The following is a 26,608-nucleotide window of genomic DNA, read 5'->3' as shown; positions in this document are numbered from 1 at the left end:
CTCTAAACTTTCACTTCAATTGTTTCACCTGCAAAACCCACTTTCCTATCCATGTTGAAAGAGAGCCTAGGCTCATCCCCTTATTGAATGAAGCCGACTATACTCCTCCCCCGTTGCGCGACACTCTCTCTCATTCATCCGAAAAAAGCGATCAAAAGCTTCTACTTCCAACACAACGGTGCTCAGTTGTAATAAGGAGGTTTCGGAAGGTGCAGCGGCGGTGGTGGTAGAGAGATACAACAGAGGATAGTTTGATTGGCTAAGATGTTCCTGCCCCATCTAACGATCAATAGCATGCTAAAGTATAAAATTCTAATATACACTGCTAGTGCGTAGATTCTTCTCTCCTCCAAATAATAAATATTGGAAAACGTTGAAGCTCTAAATGCCTTATAAGTGAACTAGTCTATGGGACCAAAGCTGAAGATAGAATGAAGATTAGTAGGGCCCATTCAGTTATGGGCCCGATGATTCTAGTTTTTTTCTAGTGGCCCATGGTGGACTTGATCATGGGCATCTACAATCCATCTACTAGAATGCACTATGAAATCTGGTTTCTTTTATATTTTCTTGCTCTCAGAATGTGTTACAAAACTCAGAATCTATTTCAATAATGCAATCAAGCGCAGATAAGGAAGAAAAAAATAGGCAAAATATTATATTTTTACAAAAAAAAAAAAAAAAAAAAATTTCTTTCCAAATACTTCCTTCGAACAATCATTATAGTGAGTAGCCCAATTCAAATTTCTACTAACATTTTCAAAAGAAAACTAATATAAGTTTTTAGCTCAAACATGATTTGTTAAGTGGCAAAACAAAGTATTGAAATTTCCAGGAAATAGAATACCACATAATACTATGGGTCAAATTATGGTACACGTGTATGGACATACATTGGGTTGCATGCCAATACATTATAGGGTATATATGGTTGAATTTGAATATGAAATTTAATATTTGACATTTCCAATCAATTCCTTTCTATCCAACAGTTTAAGATTGCGACACATTCCTACCGTCTAGCATAACTGGAGGTGTGGTCGAGAGATTCTCCTTACACTAAACCATGTAATGGCACTAATGCGACAATCCTTTTTTTTTTTTTCTTCCATTCCATAATACATATAAGTATATAACCAATACCCAAAGCTAGAGAAGGTGAACCAACACATGTCAAATTTGTATGTAGGTTATATTATATGATTTTTTTCTATTAAAAAATATTTTTCTAAAAAATCAGCCAGCAATGACAGGTGGAAACATTCAATCAGTTATCTAAGATTATATATTCAATTGATAATTGTCACTTAAGAAGAATTGGCATTAGCGTCCGGAGGGAGGGGAGGGGAGGGATTCTTAAATTTATTGTTACCTGTAGAACTATCAAGGATAAGACTCTCTCTCTCTCTCTCTCTCTCTCTCTCTCTCTCTCTCTCTCTCTCTCTCTTTTTTTTTTTTTTTTTGAAGGACAATTAGCTTCCTCAAGCAATGAACCAAGGTTGCTTTAATGGTTGTTAGGCCTTCCCATTGTTTGCATTGTACTTCAATTAATTTTCTAATTATTGTTGGTTTATATATATATATATATATATATATATATCATGTATGATTTTTTCTCAAGTCAAGCCCAGTCCATTCCCTTAAGTTGTATCCTAATTAATATTTTTAAATATTAGAGGGGATGGTCAGGGCTCTAATGAGTTATTGATGAAAAATATATATATATATATATATATATATATTCTTCACGAGTTGATCTTATCGTATCTCTAAAATGTGATTTAACGGATTTATTCTTAATATTTTACATTCAAAAGTACATATAAATAAACCCTTTAAACTATGCTTTATATATATATATATATATATATATTGAAGTATGAGAACGACTAAAGATTCATCTAATCAAGATGGTTTTTGTTATAGTCAAAATTTGAGGGGGACTTATTTATTGACAAGTTTTGTCCTCGGCCTATTTTACCTTTGCTTATCTTTTAGTACAATCATAATAAGTTCTCTAATGAATCATTCATCATCCTTCTCTCCTATTCCCTCATCCCCTTCCCCCCAAACTGCATATAATGATGTTAATTTTGTAACAAATATTAATGAGACATTCAGAACAAAGGAAGATGATGATAGTATTGCATGAAATACATAGATTCTTTTGTTTAGAAACCTTTATTTCTAATATATAGAAGGTTGAAATAGTTAGGAACTTTGATACAAGGCTTTTAGATATTTTATTTTATTTTTGAAAATTTAGGGGGGGAGGGGGGAGAGAGAGAGAATGGTAAGAAAAGGCCCATTGTTTCTTTGTTTTGAAACCTTGATTTCTAACAATATATAGAGGTGTTAAGAAATAAATGGGAGATTTGGAACTAGGTTTTTTTTTTTTTTTTGGGGGGGGGGGGTGTGGGGTGGATAGGGGAGTGGTAAGACAAGGCCCATAGGTTCTTTGTTTTGAAACTTTGATTTCTAATAATATATAGAGGTGTTAAAAAATAAATGGGAGCTTTGATACTAAGCCTCTTTTTTTTTTTTTTGGGGGGGGGGGGTTGGGAAAGTGATAAGACAAGACCCTTAGTTTATTTCTTTTGAAACCTTGGTTTCTAATAAGATATTAGTGGTTAAGAAATGGATGAAAGCTTTGATACTAGGGTTTTTTTGGGTAATGAAAGGGGTGGGGAAGGATGGAAAGACAATGCCTATCAAGCCTTACTAATACCATTTTGGAATATCCATGTCTTTAAGAGAAGATTCTAACTGATGTGTGTTAAAGAAGAGTTTAATAAATTTATAATAAAGTATTAAATTAAACAGGGGAACAAACTTTTGTCAGGCTCATGGTTGGTGGTGGTGGTGGTGCATTACTAAAAGGAATATACCTATAAGCTTCCAGTAAGCATCCATAAAAACTGATAAAAAGACATGAATTGTGCTTTTCATCCTCTCTTGAATGGACAACAGATGCTTGAATGTTTTATAATGCACTTGTACTTTATACACATAATTCAAATAACGAAAAATATTTCATATAAAAAGTGATAGATACTTAAAACCCAAATTGATGTTCCTCCCTGAAAGATGGAAAAGGTTGTTCAGATATAATTCTTGTCAGGCTGGCAGTATTGATTCATATTGATACTTGACCAAGGTATCAATGGTGTTGGATTAGAGGAGGATAAAATGGTTAAATAATCCTGTATCAATAGTGAGGGGTAAAACTTTCTCCTTCTTGTTTTTTCATTTTTTATAATTGATTTCCTGTTTCTAATAGTACCCATACGATGGCAAGATGCAAATGCGATACACATGCATGCATGCCCATATGAGAGAGAGAGTTCCATCTGAAAGAGATGCATTTTGTAAGACTATTTGTGGTAATATTGGGGTTAATTAAATTTTATGTTATATTCAAATAAATTATATCTTAAAATTTAAAAATTTTCCCCTCCCAGACTGAATAGTAGCGGGAGTCTCGCATATTGGGTTGCTCTTTTTTAAAATGTAAAATTTTGAATATTGGATGTGGTCAAGTAGTTGCTTTTAGAGGTGCAAGTTTGGCCCTGAGGGCCGGCCCGACCCTGAGTCAGGGTCAGGGTAAGTAAGGGTATATGTCTTTGGCCCGCCTAGCCCAGCCCGCCCTAAATTCGGCCCTGATTTTTTTACCCTAACTTTTGGCCATCCCAACCCTGGGTTTTGCCCCTGATGTTGACTTTAGATTTTTTATTTTCTTAGGATGTTCTCCTCTTTGTTTAACATGACAAGGGTTTTGAGATATTTGGATTGTTTGTCTTATTAAGATGATTTTTTTACTATTATTATTATTATTTTTTTTATCATGGGTCTTGCTTTAATACTGTGGATCGTATAGATATGAAAAAAAAAAAAATCCTAAGATTCCTTATTTTTATCATTTTGACTTCCTTCCGTAAATTTTCTTGAAATTTGACATATGAAAGCACGAATTGATTTTATACCATAGTTGGTACATTACATTTAAACCTCTTAAGATTTCCTATTTTATTGTTTTGACTTCCTTCCCTTAATATAAGAAAAACCTCCTAAGATTCCTATTTAAGTGTTTTTATTTTTTTCTAAAAGTTTTGAAAATTGACAATGATAGGCAAAAAATATTTTGTATCATAACGGATTAATTGAATTTGTAGTTTTTCAGTTAGTATGAAGCACATCTATTTTGTATATAAAATATTAAAATATTGTTTGTAAAATCAATCCTTGGTTTATATTTGATAGAACCTACCATTGTTCTATAAAATATATATGCACGTGTATGAAATTGAAAACAATGAATAGAACCATATTAGTATAGCTACTTGTATGTTATTTTTCTCAAAAATAGTCCCATAGTTGTAATTAACAACTAAATTAGGCAGCTTTTACATAATATAAAATATTTTAAGAGAAGAGATCTCTTAGAATCTCATTTTAACATCTCAACGTAATCTGCTTAATACCCGGCAATTCCTTTGAAGGCATATGTTTGCAAATTTTGGCATCTTAGAGTGGTCCAATCAAAGCTTTTGTCCAGACTTGAGGGCTAGGGCTGGTTAGAACTTCATTTCCCGATCGGAGGTTTGAGCTGCTATAACAAGCTTTTTTTTTCGAATAGTGGGTATGGGGAATTCCCTGTTAGCAAAAATGGGAATGACAAAAAAGCATAAACGAACGATACGGGTTTTAAACAGTAAAATTTTTTGAACGATACGGTCAAATAAATGGTCAAAAAATGGAAAACGGATGGTATGAGTTTTAAACGTGTAGATTTTAAACAAACGGGACTCAAAAAACGGTACTATACTCGTATAAATTAAGCAAAAAAATGGTACTAAACTCGTATAAATTAATGAATTATTACATGAATATTTGCATCTAATGTTCAAAATAACTACAGTATCCAACACTAATGCATATATATATATATATCATGTCTCATTATAAGTTTTATGACATATAATTGAATATCATCCATTACCAATTTTAAATTCATACACTACACATATCAAAGTTTTATTGAGCAATGTGGTTTGGCTATGATGTTGTTCATTGTTATCAACACAGTCAACACACTCTTGGAGTAATGTATGTTCAGTTTGAGTTAGGAGTCATCACTTTAAAAATATTTTTCAGCAAATGCATCAAATTGTATATCGATTTAAGGATCTATGCATTGATATTAAGTTGAAGGTGCTATGATGAGAAATATAGCCCACTGAATTAGCTTCAAGTCGGCCAAATAATCAAGTAGATTAGAGTTCAGGAGAGAAAGATATGGTCAATTAAGTAGACATTATGTTTAACAAGTTACGTCTTAAAAAACGCCAAAAAAAATAAAACATGTTTAGAACGGAAATGCTTGTTGTTTGCTGTCTTTTTAGGTATCTTTGAGAAGCATACGGGAAAACGTATTTTAAACGGTAAAAAACAAGAACGTGTAAACGTGTTTATGCTAACAGTACTCCTCTTTTGTTCGAAAGGCTTTCATGTTTAATTTTAAAAAAAGACTCTAGGTTCCCTTACATGACAGTATTGTACTTACATGCTAACTATTGATCTTGAGTTACCACTGTGCTTGCAGGGTCTTTAGATAAGTTCCTTTCATAATAAGGGTCTCGTTTACTAAGGGTTCACAACATACATCACAAAGCACTAAAAGTAGGTCTTAAGGATAAGGTCGGAGGTATTTACTTGCTTGACAAGTCTACGAATGCAATGGGGACCACCTAAACGGTTGTTTATGCTAAAAATGCTAAAAGAAAATTTAAGATTGTGCTTGATATGCATTATGAGAATGCATTTTGGAGCAACAACAATATACCAAACAAAATTTGTTCGAAATAGAATTTTAGGACATTCCACAACGTGGTTAATTCTTGATCCAATTCTAATAATTTAAAATAAAAACATATACCAAACAATATTTTTGTCACTCCAAAATACAGGCTATACCCATAATGAATTTTTTACATACCAAACAGGCAAACATAGCCTTAAAATCTTCCTCATTCGGATCCATGCATGAATGGCATGTTTCTCAGCTTCATGAATCTTGTAGCCATGTTTCTAGGTGGGAGAAAAATAATAAGACTTCCATGCAGGGTCTTTCATGGCTTTCTCTTTTGAATCTTCCTAAATATGGTTTTTTACTTAGATTAACTGAAGTATATGATGTAGGTTATGATCTTTGGGTTGTTCAAAGGGACAACTTATCCAACCACATGAAGCATAGAGTTGTTCTCTCAACGGTCCCAAAGGTCAACCAAAAAAATGTTATTTTTATTTATTTATTATTAGTTTCTATTTATTAATTGAAAGTATTATGTTTGCCTTGGTCTTCACAGTTGTCCTTATCCCCATTGAGAAAGAAAAGGAAATTTCTATATTTATTTATCTATAATTTATCCAAAGTATCTTTCATCAAAAGGTCAACATCGTAGGTTTTTTAATCCGCATGAAGGCTTTCACTTGTTTAATGAGTTCTTTATTCTCATAAATATTTAATTTCATAAGTTTAATATAAGTATGATTATTAACAGTCTACTTAACCAATCTAAAGTCATTAATTTTCTTATCTTAATTTAGGAACTACCTCTTTAGAATATATAAGGCTATAGAGAATATAAGGACCAGTTTGGGTACACTAAAAGATAATGCTTATTTATGAATTGTGGGTGCACGTTGTGCTTGTTAATGGGGAATCTATTAATCATATTTTTTTGTCTTATATAGCTATTTGGGTTTACTTTTGTGACATTTATTTTTTTAATCAAAATTGGTATCAAACTCAAGGATCTGAGATCTCATGGAGCTTTGGGCAAGTAGTGTTTTGTTTTCTTATTCGTGCTTATTTGATCCATTGGAAAGAAGGGAACAATAAGATAAGGTAGAAATAATTTTTTTTTTAGATGAAATTATTCTTGGCTGACCTTTCATATCGAGGATCGGAACTTTTCTCTTATATGGATACACTCACCCAACTTTCTTTGTTGGTGACATTGCTAAACTAAGGGTTATTAGGGAATCTCTGAAATCTCTTTTTTAGAGGGTTCATAGCCCTTATGGTAAGTGATGTTGTATGCTCTTTCTCTCTCTCCTTTATGTTATTTGCAATTAAATTTGGTTATAAATAAAAAATATTACTGACCTCCTGTATCAATTTTGATATTGCCTTTATCTGGGTGAACCGTCACATAACCATGAAGGGAAAAGTGACTCTAAGGGAGCAACTATGAAAGGGATTTTCCAAGTGGACACTTGAATATTTACCTTACGGATGAGTGATATAAATACTCTGCAATTGTTTACCTTAAATTATTTTAATTTAATATTTGAGTTGTTGGATAATTTGTTTAACCCAAGGGGTTAGCGCAGTTTTTTTTTTTTTTTTTTTTGATAAGTAGGGAGGGAAGTAGGTAACAGCTAGGAGACTCGAACTCGAGACCTCCTAGTGAGCATGGGTTTTATACACACCACAACTCACCAACTGCACTAAGCAGTTGTTGTTGGGGTTAGCGCAGTTGGTGAGTAATGAACTTGGTACGACCTATAAATTCGGACGTCCTAAGTTCGACTCCCACTAGGCACACATTGGGTCACTCACACGAGATTCCTTTCCAAGTTGCCCAGTAATCAACCATCTCCCAACAATGAAATACTCCCTCAGCAAGCAACATACATGAGCACACCAATGAAGTGTGATTTTTCAACACAACTACAAAACTCATAGATAGCATTTTAGTTCAGACCTGCACCTTCAATATTCTCATTTGGGCTTTTTATGATATTTAAATCATCAACAATCATCTAGGGAATAGAAAGTGACTGAGCAATAGCATACATTTCCTCTCAAAGCGACCTCCTTTCTACTATATTGCAATTTGAAAATTTCATTTCAAGAGCCTTTGATGATGCCTAATAAGTAATAGGAAGCATAAATAGGGAGGCTAAGGAACCAGAAATGGATGTAGATTGGATAGAACTACTATACCGCCTACTACTACACATCGGTATAGTAACTCGAATAAAATAAAAATAATATCAAAAGAGGGCAGCAATGTCATTTCATATGAGAAAGGGAGATAAGAAACATACCATGAAAAAGGTGACTTATTATTATGCTAAAGATTTAAAATTTCTTTTAACCCTTATGGAACCAAATCTCCAAATCCATTTCTTTGCAATTTTTTGTATTACTTTTCTCATGGAGATAAAGAAAAGAAAACCATAGCTAACATTAGTCTTAGGATCACTTGGACCCCTTCAGTCACAACAATATTGAAAATAAATATAGCTTTGATAATTCATAATGAAAGGTCATGGACTCATGATGGTGAAGGTATGTCCTTATCCAGCTAACAAGTAAGCCACTTGGTTCACTTTTCATACACCACGAGGGATTCTTTCTATCCTATTCTATGGAGGAAGCTAGGGCTAAGGGGAGATGTGAATCAGGAGGTGTAGCAATGGGCTTCTAGGCACCACATGCTACAAAGTGTGCTGGGCATTTGTTCACAAATTGTAAATCTCTTGCTTTCTCACTTTTCTTATAACATATTCCCTACGTGGTGTAATACTGTGGGGATTAGAATGCCCTCAAATAAGAAAAAGAGGGACCAAATGGTTAAGGTCATTGTCTGGTGGATTGTATGATTGGATTCGACGTTGAAATGGACAACACTTTACAAGAAATCCATCCAACAAAGGATGAAGCGGCTTTAGAAATTGGAGCATGCTTAAAGAATCAGATTGGAATACGCATAAACCCAAGGGTAATTAAGTTGGTAAAGGATATTCGTCCCAAAAAGTGTGTAGTTATGAGTTTGATTCCTTTTATCTCCTTGGTGCCATACACATGACATGTTTAGTGCTCTTTATTGCTTTCGATTAAAGTTTAATGATTCTCATTCAACCTTGGTATGACTCGTTCCGTATGATTGTGGAATCAATATGGACCCACAGGACTAATACCGTCGTTAGCAAAAAAAGAGAAAACAATCCGTCCCCTGTAGAAAACCTTAGAGAAAGAGAGAGAGAGATACACACACAAGAAGCATTGGCATAGATCACACTCCCAGACAAAGAACCACTAAAATTTAAAAAGGTTCTTTGAGCATGCAACATAAGGAATGAACCAATGAATGATTACGATACCACTTCATTGTGTCCTCATAAGGAGGCACATAGGTCATTTCATGCTTCATAGAGTTGAGATCTCCGTTTGACTTCCAAACACTTGTCTCACCTATCGCCATTATAAAATTAAAAAAAAGAAAGGGTAAAAATGGCACTTGAATGAGCAAAGAGACATGTGTTGACACCTAACCCATATGTGCAGCTGGGTGAGCCAATATGCAAAACTCAATTTCTCCGGACCTCGCACATGTGGGAATCTAGTGTATCTGGTACGCCCTTTAAAAATGATACTAATGTTACATTTTTCCCTAAAATATTAGGGATAAGCCTATGAACACTAGTTTATTTTTGCGGAGGCAGCTTCAACTTCAAGAGCATGGCCAAGGGAAAGGAGGTTGTGGGACCGTACCATATTGTTTGGATTTGTAAGAGTAGGTGACCACAGCCCTAGTAGTGCCCAGTAGGCTGGGCAATCTCCACCCGGACCCCCACCCCATTTTGGCGAACAGCCATGTTCAGATTGGTGCGCTTCCATGCTGCTTGCTCAGTCTCCGGGGTAAAAAAACATAGGTGTAATCGTTAACAACACATTTCTCCAACATTCCAACCGCAGCAGCTTGGGGAATTTGATCCTCAAGAGCGTGACAGACAGAGAGGTAGAGTGAGTTTTTAGTGCTAAAGGCGGAATTTCTGTGCTTTTTGACCACTGCTGCCTCTAAATCCTCCTGGGATATTCTTTTCTCATCAAACCCATAAAGGAATCGGCCTTTTTCCTACCAAATTCCTAATATCACATTTTATTCGTATAGAGCCTTCACTTGGAATAACATCTGTGACTATACATGTACTATTAGAATAACAGTGATACTTTCTTTATCATCAGAAATGGAAAAATGGGCGCTCAAAGATTCCCAAAAACAATCAAAACAGTGAAATATTTATAGAGGTAGGACTCTCTCTTTCTCTCTCTCTCTCTTCTAATATTTATCTGTATTTGTAATTTACAGAGTACCCAGATAAGCAAAGGAAACCCCACCCTCTGTTTTACTTTGTTTGTGGAATTGGTTCTGCATTTATTTTATATTGTTGTTTTTTTTTTTTTCTTTACACAAGTTCTTCTGTGGTCTGTTTTTTTATTGGTAGATTCACATTTTAATGTAAAAATATTAAATTTTAAGGAAGTGAAGGCAGCCAGAGGCCATGATCTTTTCTTTTCTATTGGAAATGAGCAAAATGTGTTTGTTTTTTTGCCTCACAATGTATTTGTGTTTTTGACTCTATTACTTTTCATCCCTATCCATTTTAGGAATAATTAAGGCTTGTTGGGGGTTGTGAATTTATGCCAGTATCTTACACATCAAAATTGTTTAGCTTCTGATACCAATAGCAGAAAATTCCAAATTTCCAATAAAAAAAGTGAAAATGCTTCACTTTAGGAATTGTTTAAGTTCTAGATTTAAAAATTGACCTCCTTTTTATAGTTAGGATTCAATGTCTCACAGTACACATTCCAATTTTATCATCATAGAATGAGCAGATGTCTGTTTGTTAATATACATTAATTAATTATTTGTTTATATATTATATTTTGATGGAGTTTTGACATATTTTTAATTTATTTTGGGCTTTGGGTATATCGAGTTGTTGTTCATCTCTGTCCATCTTAGGAATAATATAGAAGGTTGATGAGATTATGCATTCAAATTGGTATCGTATGTTAGAAGTCTTGTAGAATATGAGAAAGAAACAATATCTCCAAATAAACTTTTAAATTCTAAGTAGGATGTTTATCCCCCTTTCTGTTTCATCCTTTTTTCTGATTTTACGCGTTGTTGCCGTGGTTCTTCATCTGAGGGAACTCACCAAAAACCGAACAAACTTTCATATTGTTCTGCTGTCGATTAAGATAAAAGACAATAAGGTGCTAGTGAAGTAGTTTCTCCAGTGCTTTGTAGTTTTTCTCTTTCATAGATATAGAAAAGTCTGACTTCGTGTAAATGAACACTCATAAGATTGAGTGGCAAGAACCAAGCAATGGATGTTTGAGTGATTATTCCTTTGAATTATCTGATTGCTCCTCTGGAAGTTTTGGTTCTCGGCAGTCTTGGAACATGGGAGTTTGTTTCCAATTTCCATCATCAGCTATGGGAGGAGGATCTCTACTGGAAAACCACAGGACAGCTAATCCTGCTGGTACAATTTCAAGTCATTTTGGATCAACAACCTCTACTTTTTATACAGCTGAAGACTACATAGGTTTTCCACAGTGCCAGTATCAAGTTGACAAACTCCCGTGGAGCCTCCAGCTTCACAAGAATTGTGATCTAGCAATTCCATCGTTACAGCCTTATGAGGATCCCCTCTCTATTAACTCAGCAAAGCATGATGATATTGACCTTCAATCAAGGGATACCTTGCAATCCGTCGTGAAACTTCCATTGCATAGCAATCAGAAATCTGTATTTTGTGATGAATCCAATAGAATCTCCTCAAGAAATTTGCCTGGGAGTGACCACCTCCCTCTTCTGCAAAATAAGTTGGCTGGTGAGGAAGCTACCTTGGACAGTGGTCACCTCTCATACCCTATCCAAAGAAGTCAGATCCCTAGAGTGAGTTATTTTCTTTCCCCTCCTCTCTTAGTCTCCGACATAATATGGATTTTTCTTTCCATTCATTGAAGATATGTGGCTTTAATTATATGCATAATTATAGAGAAGAATTTGCTTGATTAGATTTGGGCTTTTCCATTATTATAGGTTGGTTGTAATCCATTCACCCCTCCACTAGCACAACCAAGCTTCCCTACTCAGCCAGACAAGCAATCTCCAAGACCTACTTCAGGGGGTATTTCTTTTACTTCTGGCAGTCCTGTTTCATTTGGAGCAGCAGCCTCAAGTAAAACACGGATTAGATGGACTCCAGATCTTCATGAGCGGTTTGTTGAATCTGTGAATCGTCTTGGAGGTGCAGAGAGTAAGTAGTATGATAAAACTTTCTCAAATCAAGAAAGGAGCCATCAAATGACATTATTTTTTGTTGAGTGTAGAGGCAACTCCAAAGGGAATCCTGAGGTTGATGGGCTCTGCAGGATTGACCATCTTCCATGTGAAAAGCCATTTGCAGGTTGGTTTTCTCCTCCTCTCCTTATTAGCAAAGTGCACAACTTTGGATGTTTAACTTGATTGTTATTTAGTTTTTGAGGACATGAGTGAACCTTTAAATTTGCCTGACAGAAATATCGAACTGCCAAGTACATGCCAGAATCTGCAGAAGGTAAATTTATTATCTTTTGCTCATCTGTTACTACTGAAAGGATTTCGTTGTATTAGATTTGTGTGCTTGTTAGCTGATGGAGATGTGATACATCTCAGTTATTGCTCTATAGATGCTAATGTTGACTTTGCTATTTTTAGTTTTCTAATAGGAGGATGGATTAACTTCTCCCTACTGCATGGCAGAAAATATTTGTTCTAATAATATTCTCAGGCTTTTATAATGAACCGCTGAAAACTCAAACTGGGTTTGATTTTGGGTTTTATACTTGCTGATTTGGGTACCATCCCTTCTGCAGTTCTTGGATTTAGGGCGCCAGAAGCCACTAACCAAATTTAAATGTGAAAAATTGGTTTTAATTTTTTTCTAGATGAAACCTTGCTATCCAGATTGCATAATGAGCCTAAGATTTTATCTTCTAAGAATATTGAGTTTCATGGTGTTGGGACATTGAGTGAATTCTTTGGATCTTTATTTACTTTTTCTTTTCCCTTCCCTTTTTCCCAAGTAAGATGGAGTTAAGGAACATTCCAGCCATCAGTGATCTTTCTTTAGGTTTATTTGAATTCCTAGAGAACCTTTTGAACCTTCTTTTGGCGAATCCTGTGGACATATTAGCTCATTTCACAAGATCGATCTGATTGTACTTATTAGAGCATAATTTTTGTACTTCTCCCATTTGCTTTTAACCTTTTTCACTAAGACTCTGCTGCTTGGATGTAAAATTAACAAAAATATTTTGAGCTTGAGCCAGAGTTTACTGTTTATTCTCAACTTGAGCCAACTAAGTCTTTTTTATCACCCCCCATCACCCTCCCCATCCAAAAAAAAATAAAATACTTGGAGGTCTTTCTGCTATTATCCTAACTATTTTGGGCAGCTACATTCTCCTGTTCTATGATTGCATTCTACTTAGGGTCTTTCTGATATCATCAAATGTTCTTGAGTTTTTTCTCACCAAATGAATGCTATTTTACCATTTCACCATATATGGGGCCTATGTATCTCTACTGTTTTAGAGAACATTTTCTCTTCTTATGACCCTCTGCATTAGTATTTGTATAATGCTATTATGAACCATTTTATTGTATTAGCAGTTGACTTCTAGACCTCGTGCACTGGGTTGCTCTTTTATCAGGTCTTCTAGGAATTCTCAGAATCTAGCACTTCTAATTGATGTCTGGCAGTGTTTACATGTCCATATCTATGTGACATCGTTTCCCTCCCCCTCTCACCCAGATAACATTTGGTACTACCTTTGAAAATGCCCAGGAACAGACTGGTGAAGCTGAGAGATTTTGGCCAGCCTAAAAGCATTGGGTCTCTGATGCAACTCTGATGACACCCAAGCACTGATCTATTTTCATGTTTTTGCATGCATGTGGAATCTCCTTTCTTTTTGGTTCTGCTTAGAGAAACATGTTTGCAAACAATTATGTGAATGTTGAGACATAAGGTGTTGTGAATATCCTCAAACATTTACTAGTTTCTTATGCTAATCATACCTCGATGTAAATTCGTAACAAATCTGAGTATGATAGTTTGAATCCCTACTATGGCCATCAATTTGTTACGGTAAAACTAAAAAATGTATATGTTAAGTTTGTCTCGAATTCTTGACCCGTTTTGAATATTGACCTAATCCGACAAATTTTGGTGGCGACCCGAATGGGAAATTTTCTGAGATCTGTGATGGAAGTAGAGGCCCGAGCCCGGAGCCCATCACTGATCTCGTATGGGGGTGCGGGGGCATAGCCCCCGCAGTATGGTTCAACCGGCTCGATCGGTTTGGAGTATATATAATGTACTGTTGCTTGTTGAGAAAGTCATTGTATTCTAGGGTTTTCACGCAGCTAGGGTTTCAGGGCGAGTTTTTCCTTGCCGCTGCTAGGGTGTAATCTCTCTTCTGCATAGTGAATCATCTTCTTCTTCGCCCGAGGACGTAGCACACCACCCTGGTGTGTGAACCTCGTTAAATCTCTGTGTCGTACGGATCTATTGTCTCTTTATTATTCGTGTTTCTTGGTGTTTGATCTAACAGTATATGTTTTCTATTGCTATTGCAGGAAAATCTGACCGGAAAACATGTTTGAACAACATAGCTCAGATTGACGTCAAAACGTAAGTTTCTTATGGTATGAAAGTCTTTTACCTTGGTTAGTCATTAGCTTGCAGACTGAATGTCTTGAGACATATATTTTTTCACTTAAGAAAAAACTTTAGGCTCTGTTTGGTTGTCTAGAAATGTATAGAAAATAAAAGATTAAAAAAAAAATTTTTTTGAAGAGAGAGAGACACACACATAAAGCAGCATGATTCTTTTTTCAATAAGGTAAAACATTTATATATCATTTGATAAAGGAGATCATCCCATTACAACAGATAAAAGAAAAGAAGATAAACAAGGAGGAGGATTAAGATCCCACACAAAAGAAAATCTGTTAGATAAACTAAAAGAAGTAACTAAGTCAGCAACAGAGTTCCCTTCCCAATATGTATGATGAAATATGATATTGGGAAAAAGCTGAGCTAGGACAAAGCAGTCATTCACAATAGATGCAATACGCCAACGGATGGACTTAGAGGACTTCTTTAGAATGTTAACTATCATGAGATTGTCACTTTCCAAAATGATGGATGTAGGATGCAATTTCCTGGCCAAATTAAGAGCTCTTTGAACAGCCATGATTACGGCAACATAGGAATAATTGCTGCCAATATATTCTGAAAAACCTAGAATGAACTTGCCCTTCGCATTGCGAAAATCCCCTCCTATAGTTGCTGGGCCAGGACTGCCAAGAGCTATGACAAAGCAGTCATTCACATAATGATACAATTATTGCTTTACGTGTCTGCCTCTCTCTTCAAATTCAATTTTTTTTTTAATTTTTTCATTTCTTTTCTATTCATTTCTTGAGAACCAAACTCAGCCTTATTGTTTATACTCACTAGGTTATAGTAAGTATATATTATTCACTGTCTTGTGCACAAGTAGCTAAACTTACTACAATTTTATCACCTGTCTCGTAGTGGCATGCAAATCACGGAAGCACTGCAACTCCAACTAGATGTACAGAGGCATCTCCATGAGCAATTAGAGGTGTGTTCACCCTTACATGTATGTTCTTTCTTCTTCTGTGCTAGGATATATTTCGTCAAGAAACCATGACACTTGTTCAACCACACCCTTACTATCAGATTCAGAGAAATCTACAAGTGCGGATTGAAGAACAAGGAAGACAACTCAAAATGATGTTTGAAGAGCAGCAGAAAACAAACAGCAGCCATTTCCAGACTGAGAATCTGGATAACTTGTTCAGTGAAAACTTAAATAATCTTGAGGATATTCAGCTATCTACTATAGGAGAACAATCTGAGAGTACCCACTTCCACTCCGTAATAAATTAATTGGCTTCTGGTGCTGCATTCTTTGATCTTTAACTTTGTAATTAGGGCCTAGAATAGTTCAGTAGCAAAGCTGAACCAGTCCAACTCCACTGTAACTCATAGAACACAAATTTACTTGGTGATTTATTACAGCTAGCCAATGTTCCTGGGAGATGTATTTTCTTTTGAACAGAATTTTCCTTCACTTGTAGTGAAAGAGGAAACTCTTGAGTCAATAGCCATCATTGCAATTGGATGGGACTTTGGGAACAATGAGAATGTTGGGCGCAGACAAGGATCATCGTACCGGTAGGGTTGGCCATTCAAATATTTTTTTTTGGAGAACATTAAAGAGGGCATCAAGGCTACCTTATGTTTCATAGATGCAATTGGCCCTCCCATCAAGATGGCTACCTCCAATAACACTAGGGTTTTCATAAAACCTCTATGTTCAAACTCACACACACACAAGGGCGAGGGATTTAGAGAGATGGGGGAGAGAAAGAAGACTTGGGTTGTCTGCTCCCTATAGTCACAATATAATTTTAAAAATTTTTTTTTTTTTTTAATCTACTATCCTACAGAGCGCCGTTGGCCTATGGCTAGCCTACTGGGTGTTAGTAGGGCCAATGACCACCTACTCACACACACACCCACTCACATGTGCATACAACAATATTCGATCCCCACAGCTTCCTCCCCTTGGCGACGGCTCTTCAAATAAAAGCTGCCACCACTAGGCTAATCTAAACCCTTTTTTGACTATTGGTGATGTGGCTTTTCCATATTGGAGTCGATCATCAGTCTTCCCCCAATCAAATCCAAATGTGGTATGATTTAGTTGCAATTTGAATTCACAATTTTGTAAAAAATGTTTGCAAAAAATAATTATTAATAAGTAATATTAATTTTAAAAACTTTGAAAATGCCATTGGGTCCGAATTTGTGTCCAATCAATTACAGACATTCTCTCTCTTTGATATTCTTCTAATTAGTACAATGGATTTCATATTGGGCATCACTTTTGAATACAACCATTGTGAATCTAGTATAGTCAAGGAGATATCATTTTGTTAGTGTGCTAAAACCCACAATGCATAATCGTCATTTCAAGGGACCGATTGTACATTATTGATGAAAATTTTGTTACAAATCAATAAACAGTAACACACATGTGAAATTATCGTATGATCCAGTTCAATGTACACATTGTAAGTATACATAAATCTGTGCCTAGAATCTCCATTCATAGATAAACACAATGTGATGACCATATGAATAGGGTGTCCAATCCCATACTTAGTCATGAACAATTTTAGGTTAAACCTAAGGACTAGCAAGGCCGTAATTAAACCATGTCAATTAATCCATACAAATATAGATTTGATGGATGGATTTCCAATAGAAGAGGCATTTTGGACCTTCGACAACATACAAAGGTAGGTAATTACGATGATAGATTCGTGGGTGAAGAGTTCACCTTGGATACAAGAAAAATTTCTCCATTTTTTTTTGAAAAGGCAAACATATCGGCTTGTTTTCGATTGCAAGGAAAATGAAAGAACTTAATTAATCATGTTATACTAGGTTTAGAGTCCTTTGGTTTTAAGATTTCCTAATTGTCCTTTGTATGTTAAGCCACTATAAAAATCCTCCGTTGCACACTGCACTAGTGCGGTGAGGATCTGTTGATTTGGATGGCTGAGAGCATCTCAGGGTGTGTGCCCGGGTGCTCCCAACCACTCAAATCCTTACCACACCAGTTGTTAGGATTTAAAATGTAACTGCAAGTGTATGAATCAATGTAGCTACGGGTCGAACATAGGGAGAACAACCACTTTATTTTTTCATTATTTTAATGATGCGAAAGTGAACCGATTAATGGTTGTGATCTAATTCTAACTACCGTTCTGAACATATGTATCTAAAATAACGTTCTAACCATTCTTCATCTAAGAATTTAAATGCGCAAGCCATGCAATTAAAATTAAATAAATAAATAACTGAAAATAAACAACCCTCACAATTAAAAAGCAATGAAGGAAAAAAAATGCTGAAATAAAAATAAAGTAAAAGAAAAAGAATAAAGCTAAAGAGAGGCTCACAAGTAGGTTTCTCTACTTAGCCCGAATGATGCATCATAGGATGAACTTCCCTACTTGACCAGAGAGTCACTCTTACAAGGGCTACTCTACTTGGCTTAAGGGAAATGAAGACAATTAAAATCAAAATAATAAAATAATGGTTCTATGGCTAGGAGGGGCAAAATCAACACATACACTAGCCATGAACCTAAAGGAAGAGGGATAGCAATAATGTAACGACTAAAATTAAAATCCTAAATTAAGAAAGAAATGGTAGTCAGAAGAAGGAATGAGAGGGGGGAGAGAAGACTATTGAAGAAGCCTACCTACCTTAATCAATGCTTGAACGTGAAAGCTTGGGTGATTTGAGATACTGTCAACCCTAAAACCATATCTGAAATGAACCAAATTTGAAATTTCTAGGCCTGAAGAAAACAAATCTTAAAAAAAAAAAAAACTGAACTTGAAAAAGAGATGCTCCACGACTCGTGATCTTATCACCTAGATCTAAGTCGAGAACTATAACTTAAAAATTATAACTCAATTGCATAAATCATAACCATAAAAGGCTGAATAAAAATAAAAGAGTGCTTGCATTAATTGTAATAAAAAGCTATTACAAATATGATTAAAGCAAAAGCAAAGAATAACTAAAACTAAAGAGAGTGAAAGAGGAAGAGAGAGAGCAACTAAAAAAAAAAACCTAAAAGAAGAGTTAAGTGTCTCCCCTCCTCTTACATGAGTTGTATTTATAGGGAATGAGGAGGTAGGGTAACAAATTTCTCTTTCCTAAAAAGGTGAAACCCATAATTGGTAGGAGAGATCTTTTGAGACCAAAAGTGCTAAGGTGGAGGAGAGAGAAGAGAGATAAACTTGGAGAAATTTCCTATAATGTTTTTTCTTATTTTCTTTCTTTTGTTTATTTATTTATTTATTTTTCTCTTCTCTTTCTCCCTCTCTTCAAATCTTGCGCACAACCTTTGTTGACCGATTTTTTTTTCCCTAAACGAGCTCACCAACTACACTAGGTAGTTGTTGTTGGAGAGATATGACGTCCAATAATGCTTAAGTCCTTTAAAATACAAAACTTGCAAAAAGAGAGTAAAACCCAAGGTAGCTCCATTCTAAATTTTAACTTAGATTTCACACATAAACGTGCTCATCAGAATTTCTCCACACTTAGACTTTGCTAGTCCTTAAGCAAAACAAGAAGAAAAAAGACTAAAATGTAAAAAAATATTAAAATATAAATAACAAAAAACTTAATTCACTTTCGTAAGAATCACGGTTGCACTTGGCATATGCAACAAGCCTTTAAACTCCTAGGTCACCCCTAGTGGACGAGTTGTGTCTCATAGGTGTTTGCAGTGAATATATACCCAAAATTCAGAATAAACAAATTCCAACATTAGCTAAAGGTAAGGGCCCTACCGATTTGGAGCAAAGATAATTCCTCTTACAAGGGACCCCCACACTTGAACTTTTATTATCCTATATCAATTACAAGAACTAGCATATTTCTTAATTTGGAACTCACCTCGTCTCTTCCAAAACATCATTATCTTAAGACAAAACCACTTGTGAAGAAATAGGGAACCAAGGACTAAGGCGTTGGAATGTTTTTTACCAAACATGTTACCAAGCATTAATGACATTTGTAAATTTTTTTCCTTTTTTCGCTTAATAAACTCTATTATACTCCACTGCTTTTGGCCTGAATGACTCGGTGGAGCAAACACCAAACATCCAAGTTACTATGTAGCTTCCTTTTTTCATATACCCACATAGACAGTGATGCCAGAGTTTTTTTTTTAGAAGTTTCCTCCTTAAGAGTTTCGATCAAGTTATCATGCTTCTTGAGGCGGAATGCCCTGTCTAGTTCCAAGGGAATCAACTCTTACTCTTCTTTATACCACATTTCACACTTCATTTAAAATTGTGCATTTGTCAACTTATGCCAAATTAAAAACAAGAGTATAAGGAAACCAAAGACTTACATGTGGTCCAACACCATAAAACAGGGGTCTTTTATTTTTCAAAAGAAAGTCTCATCTCAAGACACAGACTTATTTCTTTATTCTCAACAGGGTTTTTATACATTCAAGATGGGTACCATAATCAAAACTTTTATTTGCATACATCAAGCAACCGAATGGTATGATCATTAGCCAAAAGCTAAAGTAGAACTTCATCCTTAGTAAACTAAAAAACAAAAAGAAAAACAAACGAAACAAAGTGGAAAAAAACAAAAACTGGTTTCACTCCCCCACACTTAAGTCATGCAATGTCTTCAATGCATGGAAATAATTAAAAGCAAAGACAATGCAAGAGGGTCATACCTGGTTAAAAGTTAGTCATCAGTATAAAGAGGTTCATGGAGATCCATGACCTCTTCCAAAACAGAAGATGGCAACTCAATGAAGAGCTTCAATTTATGGGTGATCCCAAATTTGTTCATGAGGGCCTCAAATAATCTATTGCAAAAATGCTTGCACATGTCAAAAATGTAATAAATGATCCCATTATCTGTCCACTTTAGGATTTCTTTTTGAATGACTTCCTTCATCACTGGGTTAGCTCTCCTCTGGGATTCCATTGAAGGTTTAAACCCCTCAATGAGGTGAATATGATGTTGAACAATAGAAATGGCCAATTCCTTTGATGTTAACTATGGTCCAACCTAGGGCTTCCCTGTTGTATTTTAACACTTTAAGTAATTCCTCTTCCTGGCTAGAAATCAAATATGAATAAATTATTACTAGAAGAGTCTGGTTAGGCCCTAGGAAAGCATACATCAAATCAGATGGCAACTCCTTAAAATCTAGCTTAGGGGGCTCCAATATAGAATGTTTGTGAATGTAATTGGAAAGGGGTCCTAAGGGCTCTATAGGTGGTTGGAGACTCCAAACCTCAGACATAATTCCATCATCAAAACCATTCAATTGTTCTATACGCTCTTGAAATTCATAATCAAAATCAATATCAAAATATGTCTCAATGGTATCTGGAATTTTCTAGAGCATATGAACTTCCTTCTCATGTGGATTTGGTTGCTTACCCAACCTAAAGACATTAAAATCTACAGAAGTGTTGCCAAAAGAAAGTTTCATGGTATTGTTCCTATAATTAATTATGGCATTGCTGGTTATAAGGAATGGTCTACCAAGAATAATTAGAATCTGATTCCAAATGTTGGCAACTGGTTAGGTGTTTAAAACAATGAAATCAATAGGGAATAAAGATTCCCCAACTTTAAGTAAGACATCCTCAACCATCCCTTTAGGAATCTTAACAGATCCATCTGCCAACTGAAGAGTAGTTCTAGTGGCTCTCAATTCTCTCAATCCTAGTTGCTTATACATATGGTAAGGCAAAAGATTCATACTTCAAGATTAAGTAAAGCATGCTCAATGTAGGTGTTGCCTATGACACAAGCTATGGTAGGGCTCCCTGGATCCTTATACTTGGCGGTTATAGGCTGAGTAATTATATAACTAATGTTGTCTGCCAATAACACATTTTTAGGCACACTAGTGATACGTTTGTGAATACACAAATCTTACAGGACCTTTGCATAGGCGGTGATCTGGGATATGATATTCAAAAAAGAGATGTTCACTTATACTTTTTTGAAGACTTCTAATTTTTTTTTTCATGGAAACAATCTTCTTTTTGTTTACCAACTGATTAGGAAGTGGGACAGGAGGAACATAAGCACTGTTAGGATTTTGCCCTTTTTTAAAAGAATCATATTTGGTTTCCTCACCTAAATCATCTTTAGTAGCTTTAGGTTCATCAGACGAACTTGGAATAAGAGGTACACTTGTGTCCTCAACAGAAGGAGAGTTAACAGGAGTAATAGATGAAAAGATTTATGAACACTCTGTTGGTACTCTTGGCCACTCCTAAGACCATAAACAACATTACATTGGTTGGATGTCTCTTGTTGTGGACTCTTTTGAATTGAATTCAACTAATTTGGAATTGGTTGATGATTAATATTCTTATTCCTGAGATTTGATTTAGGCTGACTAGGCATCTTCCCTTTCTCCCTTTTATGCAAAACATTAGCAAGTTGGGGGATTTGCTTCTCTACGTTATGTTGACTTATCATGAAAGTACTCATGAGAAGTTCCATGCTTTTCTCTAAAGAAGAAAGCCTAGCCAAATCACCACCTCCTCTCATGAATCTTGGAGGTTGATTTATAGGAGGTGGTGGAATAACAGATTGAGTGGGGATCCTAAAGTTGTTCTATAGATTGGGGGGCATGTTCATTTGATTGGCTTGTTGAGGAACAAACTACCCTTGACTCGAGAGTTGAAAATTTTGACCTACTTGATGATTGGCTTGTTGGGAAACAAACTGCCCATTGACTCAAGGGTTGGAAATTAGGACTTATTTGATTATTGGCTTGATTCGAAGAGAAGTTAGGATGGTTCCTCCATCATGGATTATAGGTATGACTATAAGGGTTGTTTTGGGACATGGTATTCACATTTTTAGGACCTATATTGAAATCATTCACATGAGAAATATTATGGCACTTCTCTATCACATGAGTGGGAGATTGGCACCGACTACACATAGGCACAGAACGATTTATTTGGTTCAGTTGGGCAGGTCCTTTGACTACTATGGCTTCAAGTCTCTTAATAAGACTCTCAAGTTGAGCCTCTTTGGCTATAACACCTTCTACAAGGTAACCCTTATTTGTCTTCTTAATTTATTGAGTAGACTCCCATTCTCTGGGTTTCTCTGTCAATTCAATCAAAAATTTCCAAGCGTCGTCTTCATCTGTAAAAGATGTAAAACCTTTGGGGCATATAGACTCTTAACAATTGCTTGGTCTGATAATCAATACCCTCATAAATGATTTGACAAAGTTGCCATGTATCAATTCTATGGTGAGGGCATTCCTAAAGGAGGTCCTTGAATCTCTCCATAAATTTGGAGAACGACTCACTAGGTTTCTACTTGAATTGAAGAATGTCACTCCTGAGTTTATTAGTTTTATGTAAAGGAAAGAACTTTTTTTGGAAGGCTCTAGTAAACCCATCCCATGTGGCAATTGAATTGGTAGACAGATCACAGAGCCATTTCTTAGCTTGGTCCTTGAGCGCAAAAGTTATGAACCTTAGTTTTATAACATTATCAGTCAACTGTTGGACCTTAATCAGAACACAAACCTCTTCAAATTCCCTAAGGAATAGGTATGCATCCTCAGAAGGCAGCCCATAGAAGTGGGGTAACATAATGATGTACTGAGATTTGAGCTGAAAGTTATTGCCATGGGCTTGTGGTAAAACCTATCTTTCAGAGATTTAGGTGGAGGGTTTGGCTGTTGGTCTCCCATGTTGAAAGGTATTGATGAGAATATAGGTATATGATCACTACTTATTGGTTCTCTTTTTTCTAACCGATTCTCAGTATTACGTACCCCCTAGCACTCATACAACAGAAAACTATCCACAACTAGAGTAAAACAAGCACAAAATAATTGAAATAAAAACTTTTTAAAATTTTTATTTTTTTGTAATTTTTTTTTTGCTTTTAGGAGCTTACCGACATGGATCCGGGGTTGCTCAATTTAATTCCTGAGGTACTGCTATAGGGTGAAATATGTCTTTATCATACTATGAGGTTTGACGACCTCCATCGATACAATTATTATTGCAAGTTATTCTTCTCAGAAATTCAATAGAAGAAAAGAAAAAGAAAACAAAGCAAACAAATCACTCGGATTTACTAAAAGAAAGCGATAAATAATCTGGAACTGTCTTCCTGACAACGGTGCCAAAACCTTGTTAGGATTTAAAATGTAATCGCAAGCGTACGAATCAATGTAGCTACGGGTCGAACACATGGAGAGCAACAACTTTATTTTTGACTTATTTTAATAATGGGAAAGTGAACTGATTAATGGTTGTGATCTAATTCTAACTACCGTCCTAAACATATGTATCTAAAATAACGTCCTAGCTATTCGTCATCTAAGAATTTAAATACGCAAGCCACACAATTAAAATTAAATAAATAACAAAAAATAAACAATCTTCGCAATTAAAAAGCAATGAAGGAAAAAAATGCTAAAATAAAAATAAAGTAAAAGAAAATGAATAAAGCTAGAGAGATGCTCACAAGTAGGTTTCTCTACTTAGCCCAAGGGTTGCATCATAATATTAACTTCTCTACTTGATCAAAGAGTCACTCCTATAAGGGTTACTCTACTTGGCTTTAAGGAAAGTGAAGCAATTAAAATAAAATTAATAAAATGATGATTCTATGACTAGGAGGGGCAAAACCAACTCATACACTAGCCATGAACCTTGGGAGAAATGGATAGCAATAATGTAACTTGGGAGAAATGGATAGCAATAATGTAACAACTGAAATTAAAGAAAACCCTAAATTAAGAAAGAAAAGGTAGTTAGAAGAGGGAATGAGAGGGGGGAGAGAAAACTATTAAAGAAGCCTACCTACCTAAATCAATGCTTAAACTTGAAAGCTTGGGTGATTTGAGATGCTGGCAACCCTAAAAACTAGATCTGGAATGAACCGATTCTGAAATTTATAGGCCTGGAGAAAACAAATATTGAAAAAAAAAACTGAACTTGAAAAAGAGATGCTCCATGGCTCGTGATCTTGTCACCTAGATCTAAGCCTATAACTATAACTTAAAAACTACAACTCAATTGCATACATCATAAACATAAAATGTTGAATAAAAATAAAAGAATGCTTACATTAATTGAAATAAAAAACTATTACAAAAGTGATTAAAACAAAAACAAAGAATAACTAAAACTAAAGAGAGAGAGGGAAGAGAGAGAGCAACTAAAAAAAAAAAAAAAAAACCTAGAAGAATAATGAAGTGTCTTCTATTCTCTTACATGAGTTGTATTTACAGGAAATAAGATGTAGGGTAACAAATTTTTTTTTCCTAAAAGAGGGAAACCTACAATTGGTAGGTGAAATATTTGGAGACAAAAAATGCTAAAGTGGAGAAGAGAGAAGAGATAAATAAACTTTAAGAAATTTCATTTATTTATTATTTATTTTTCTCCCTCTCTTCAAATATTGAAGAAGAGATTCGAACCTAAGATCTCTTAATGAGCGAGGGAATTTTGCACACCATAGTTCACCAACTACAATAGGTAGTTGTTGTTGGAGAGATATGACGCCCGATATTGCTTCAGGCATTTAAAATATAAAACCTGCAAAAAGAAAGTATAACCCAAGATAGCTCCATTCTAAATATATAAAATGCATGCTTTACTACTTAGATTTCAAACATAAATGTACTCATCACCGGTGGAGTGCAGTGAAAAATGATTTGCTCATGAAGCCTACTCCTAAGGTGTCAACAAAATTGGAACCCATTAACGAAATCAAGCCGGCCCAATGAGCCCGTATAAGCCGATCCGCACCGAATACATGCGGTCAAAATAAGGTTTCAAATGGACTCGGTTCCAGCTCAGGATCCGTGGACGCGGATCCGAATCTGAACTCTCACTTGGATTCGGCCTCCCAAATGTCTAGGTTTGAGTGTTTTTACCACTCTCCGCATCTCCCGATCCCACTCTCTCACAACCCTAAATCCCTCATATCTCAGCTTCCTCCAGCCTCCAGCCTCCAGCCTCCAGCGATAGCGATTCACAGCCTCTTAGACGCCGACCGCTTTTTGCTGGACCTTCTCAAATAGTTGGTGGTGCTTCTTCTTCATATTATAGCAAAAGAAGAAGGTTAGGATCGTACGTGGTGGCGCTGCTTCGTCGTCTTCAGCTCGTATCGATTTGTTTCGTCGATTCTTTTCTTTACTTTGATTTGGTTCTCAAAACACTTGACCAGCTAAGCTAATACGGTCGATCATGGTTTTCTGCAGAGATAGACATTTTATAACAGCAGTTCCACTCGCTGACAGTCGTTGCATTGTGACCTCAAGTGGTATAACACACCATCAATCTGTAAATTGGGAATTTGGTAAATATGTTTGGTTTCCCAGCATCCTGCTGTGCAACTTCAGTTGCTTTCAGATGCTAATTTAATTTATTACCTTCATTGGTTCATCCTCGTCGTTATGTTATTTAGTATAATCCAGAACAAGTGGGAGTTTTTTCATGTTGGGGAAAAAAAGAAAAAGTAAAAAGAACAAAATGCTATTGAGCTTGATGAGCTGAATTCACCTGCTTACTATTTTTTTGGTACTGGATGGAATTATCCGTTTCATAATTGTGAAATTAGTTGTTGGCATATCAAGAAAGAGAGAAGGAAAAAAAAAATCAAAATCAAAATCAAAATCAATCAATTTATTTTTCAGGCCAAATTATTATCTGATGGTTTATTTATTTATTTATTTTTTTTTATTATTATTATTATTTTTTCGGGTTGTCAGGTTCATTCACTTTTTTCTGCAATGAGGGAATATATGTTACTCTTTATATTAGTAATTTGTGAACAATGACTGCGTTTAGATATGCAGAGTTGGAAATACAGAGTAAAGAATATAGATTGGGATTGAAATAGGGTGTTAGACGGCTACATCACACATCCCAAAACCACGTGGTGTATATATATATTGAAAATTAGGATGTTTGAAATAAAAGAAGCTTCAAGAAAGATGAAAGTAGGCCAGGCAAGGCCCAAATGGAGTCCCTATTGAAGTGTGGAAGAGCGTAGGGATCTATAGTTTATATTGGCTAACCAATCT

General features: G+C 35.4%; 1 protein-coding gene and 1 non-coding gene across 4 annotated transcripts; both read left to right on the top strand.

The window, feature by feature from the left end:
* Positions 1 to 9,517: 9,517 nt before the first annotated feature.
* LOC122069609 (myb family transcription factor PHL5-like) lies at positions 9,518 to 16,052 on the top strand. 3 transcript variants are annotated; one of them, XM_042633666.1, is made up of 8 exons: positions 9,518 to 9,812; positions 10,040 to 11,765; positions 11,913 to 12,129; positions 12,203 to 12,279; positions 12,390 to 12,429; positions 14,496 to 14,550; positions 15,460 to 15,529; positions 15,628 to 16,052. In XM_042633666.1, exons 2-8 carry the CDS (start codon positions 11,154 to 11,156, stop codon positions 15,835 to 15,837), a joined length of 1,281 nt encoding a protein of 426 aa, XP_042489600.1. In that variant the 5' UTR covers positions 9,518 to 9,812; positions 10,040 to 11,153; the 3' UTR covers positions 15,838 to 16,052. The 3 variants fall into 3 exon arrangements, with proteins under 3 accessions (XP_042489600.1, XP_042489601.1, XP_042489599.1); XM_042633667.1 differs by having other exon boundaries at positions 9,518 to 10,102; positions 11,259 to 11,765; XM_042633665.1 differs by having other exon boundaries at positions 9,518 to 11,765.
* Positions 16,053 to 22,797: 6,745 nt separating this feature from the next.
* On the top strand, positions 22,798 to 22,904 carry LOC122069627. The gene has a single exon (XR_006137497.1). It is a non-coding gene; the product is annotated as a small nucleolar RNA R71 (small nucleolar RNA).
* Positions 22,905 to 26,608: the final 3,704 nt, after the last annotated feature.

The sequence above is a fragment of the Macadamia integrifolia genome, unplaced genomic scaffold (assembly GCF_013358625.1).
Source record: "Macadamia integrifolia cultivar HAES 741 unplaced genomic scaffold, SCU_Mint_v3 scaffold664, whole genome shotgun sequence".
Classification (NCBI taxonomy): Eukaryota; Viridiplantae; Streptophyta; class Magnoliopsida; order Proteales; family Proteaceae; genus Macadamia; species Macadamia integrifolia.
The sequence above is the reverse complement of the archived record's forward strand: the minus strand, read 5'-3'. Positions and strand labels throughout refer to the sequence as shown.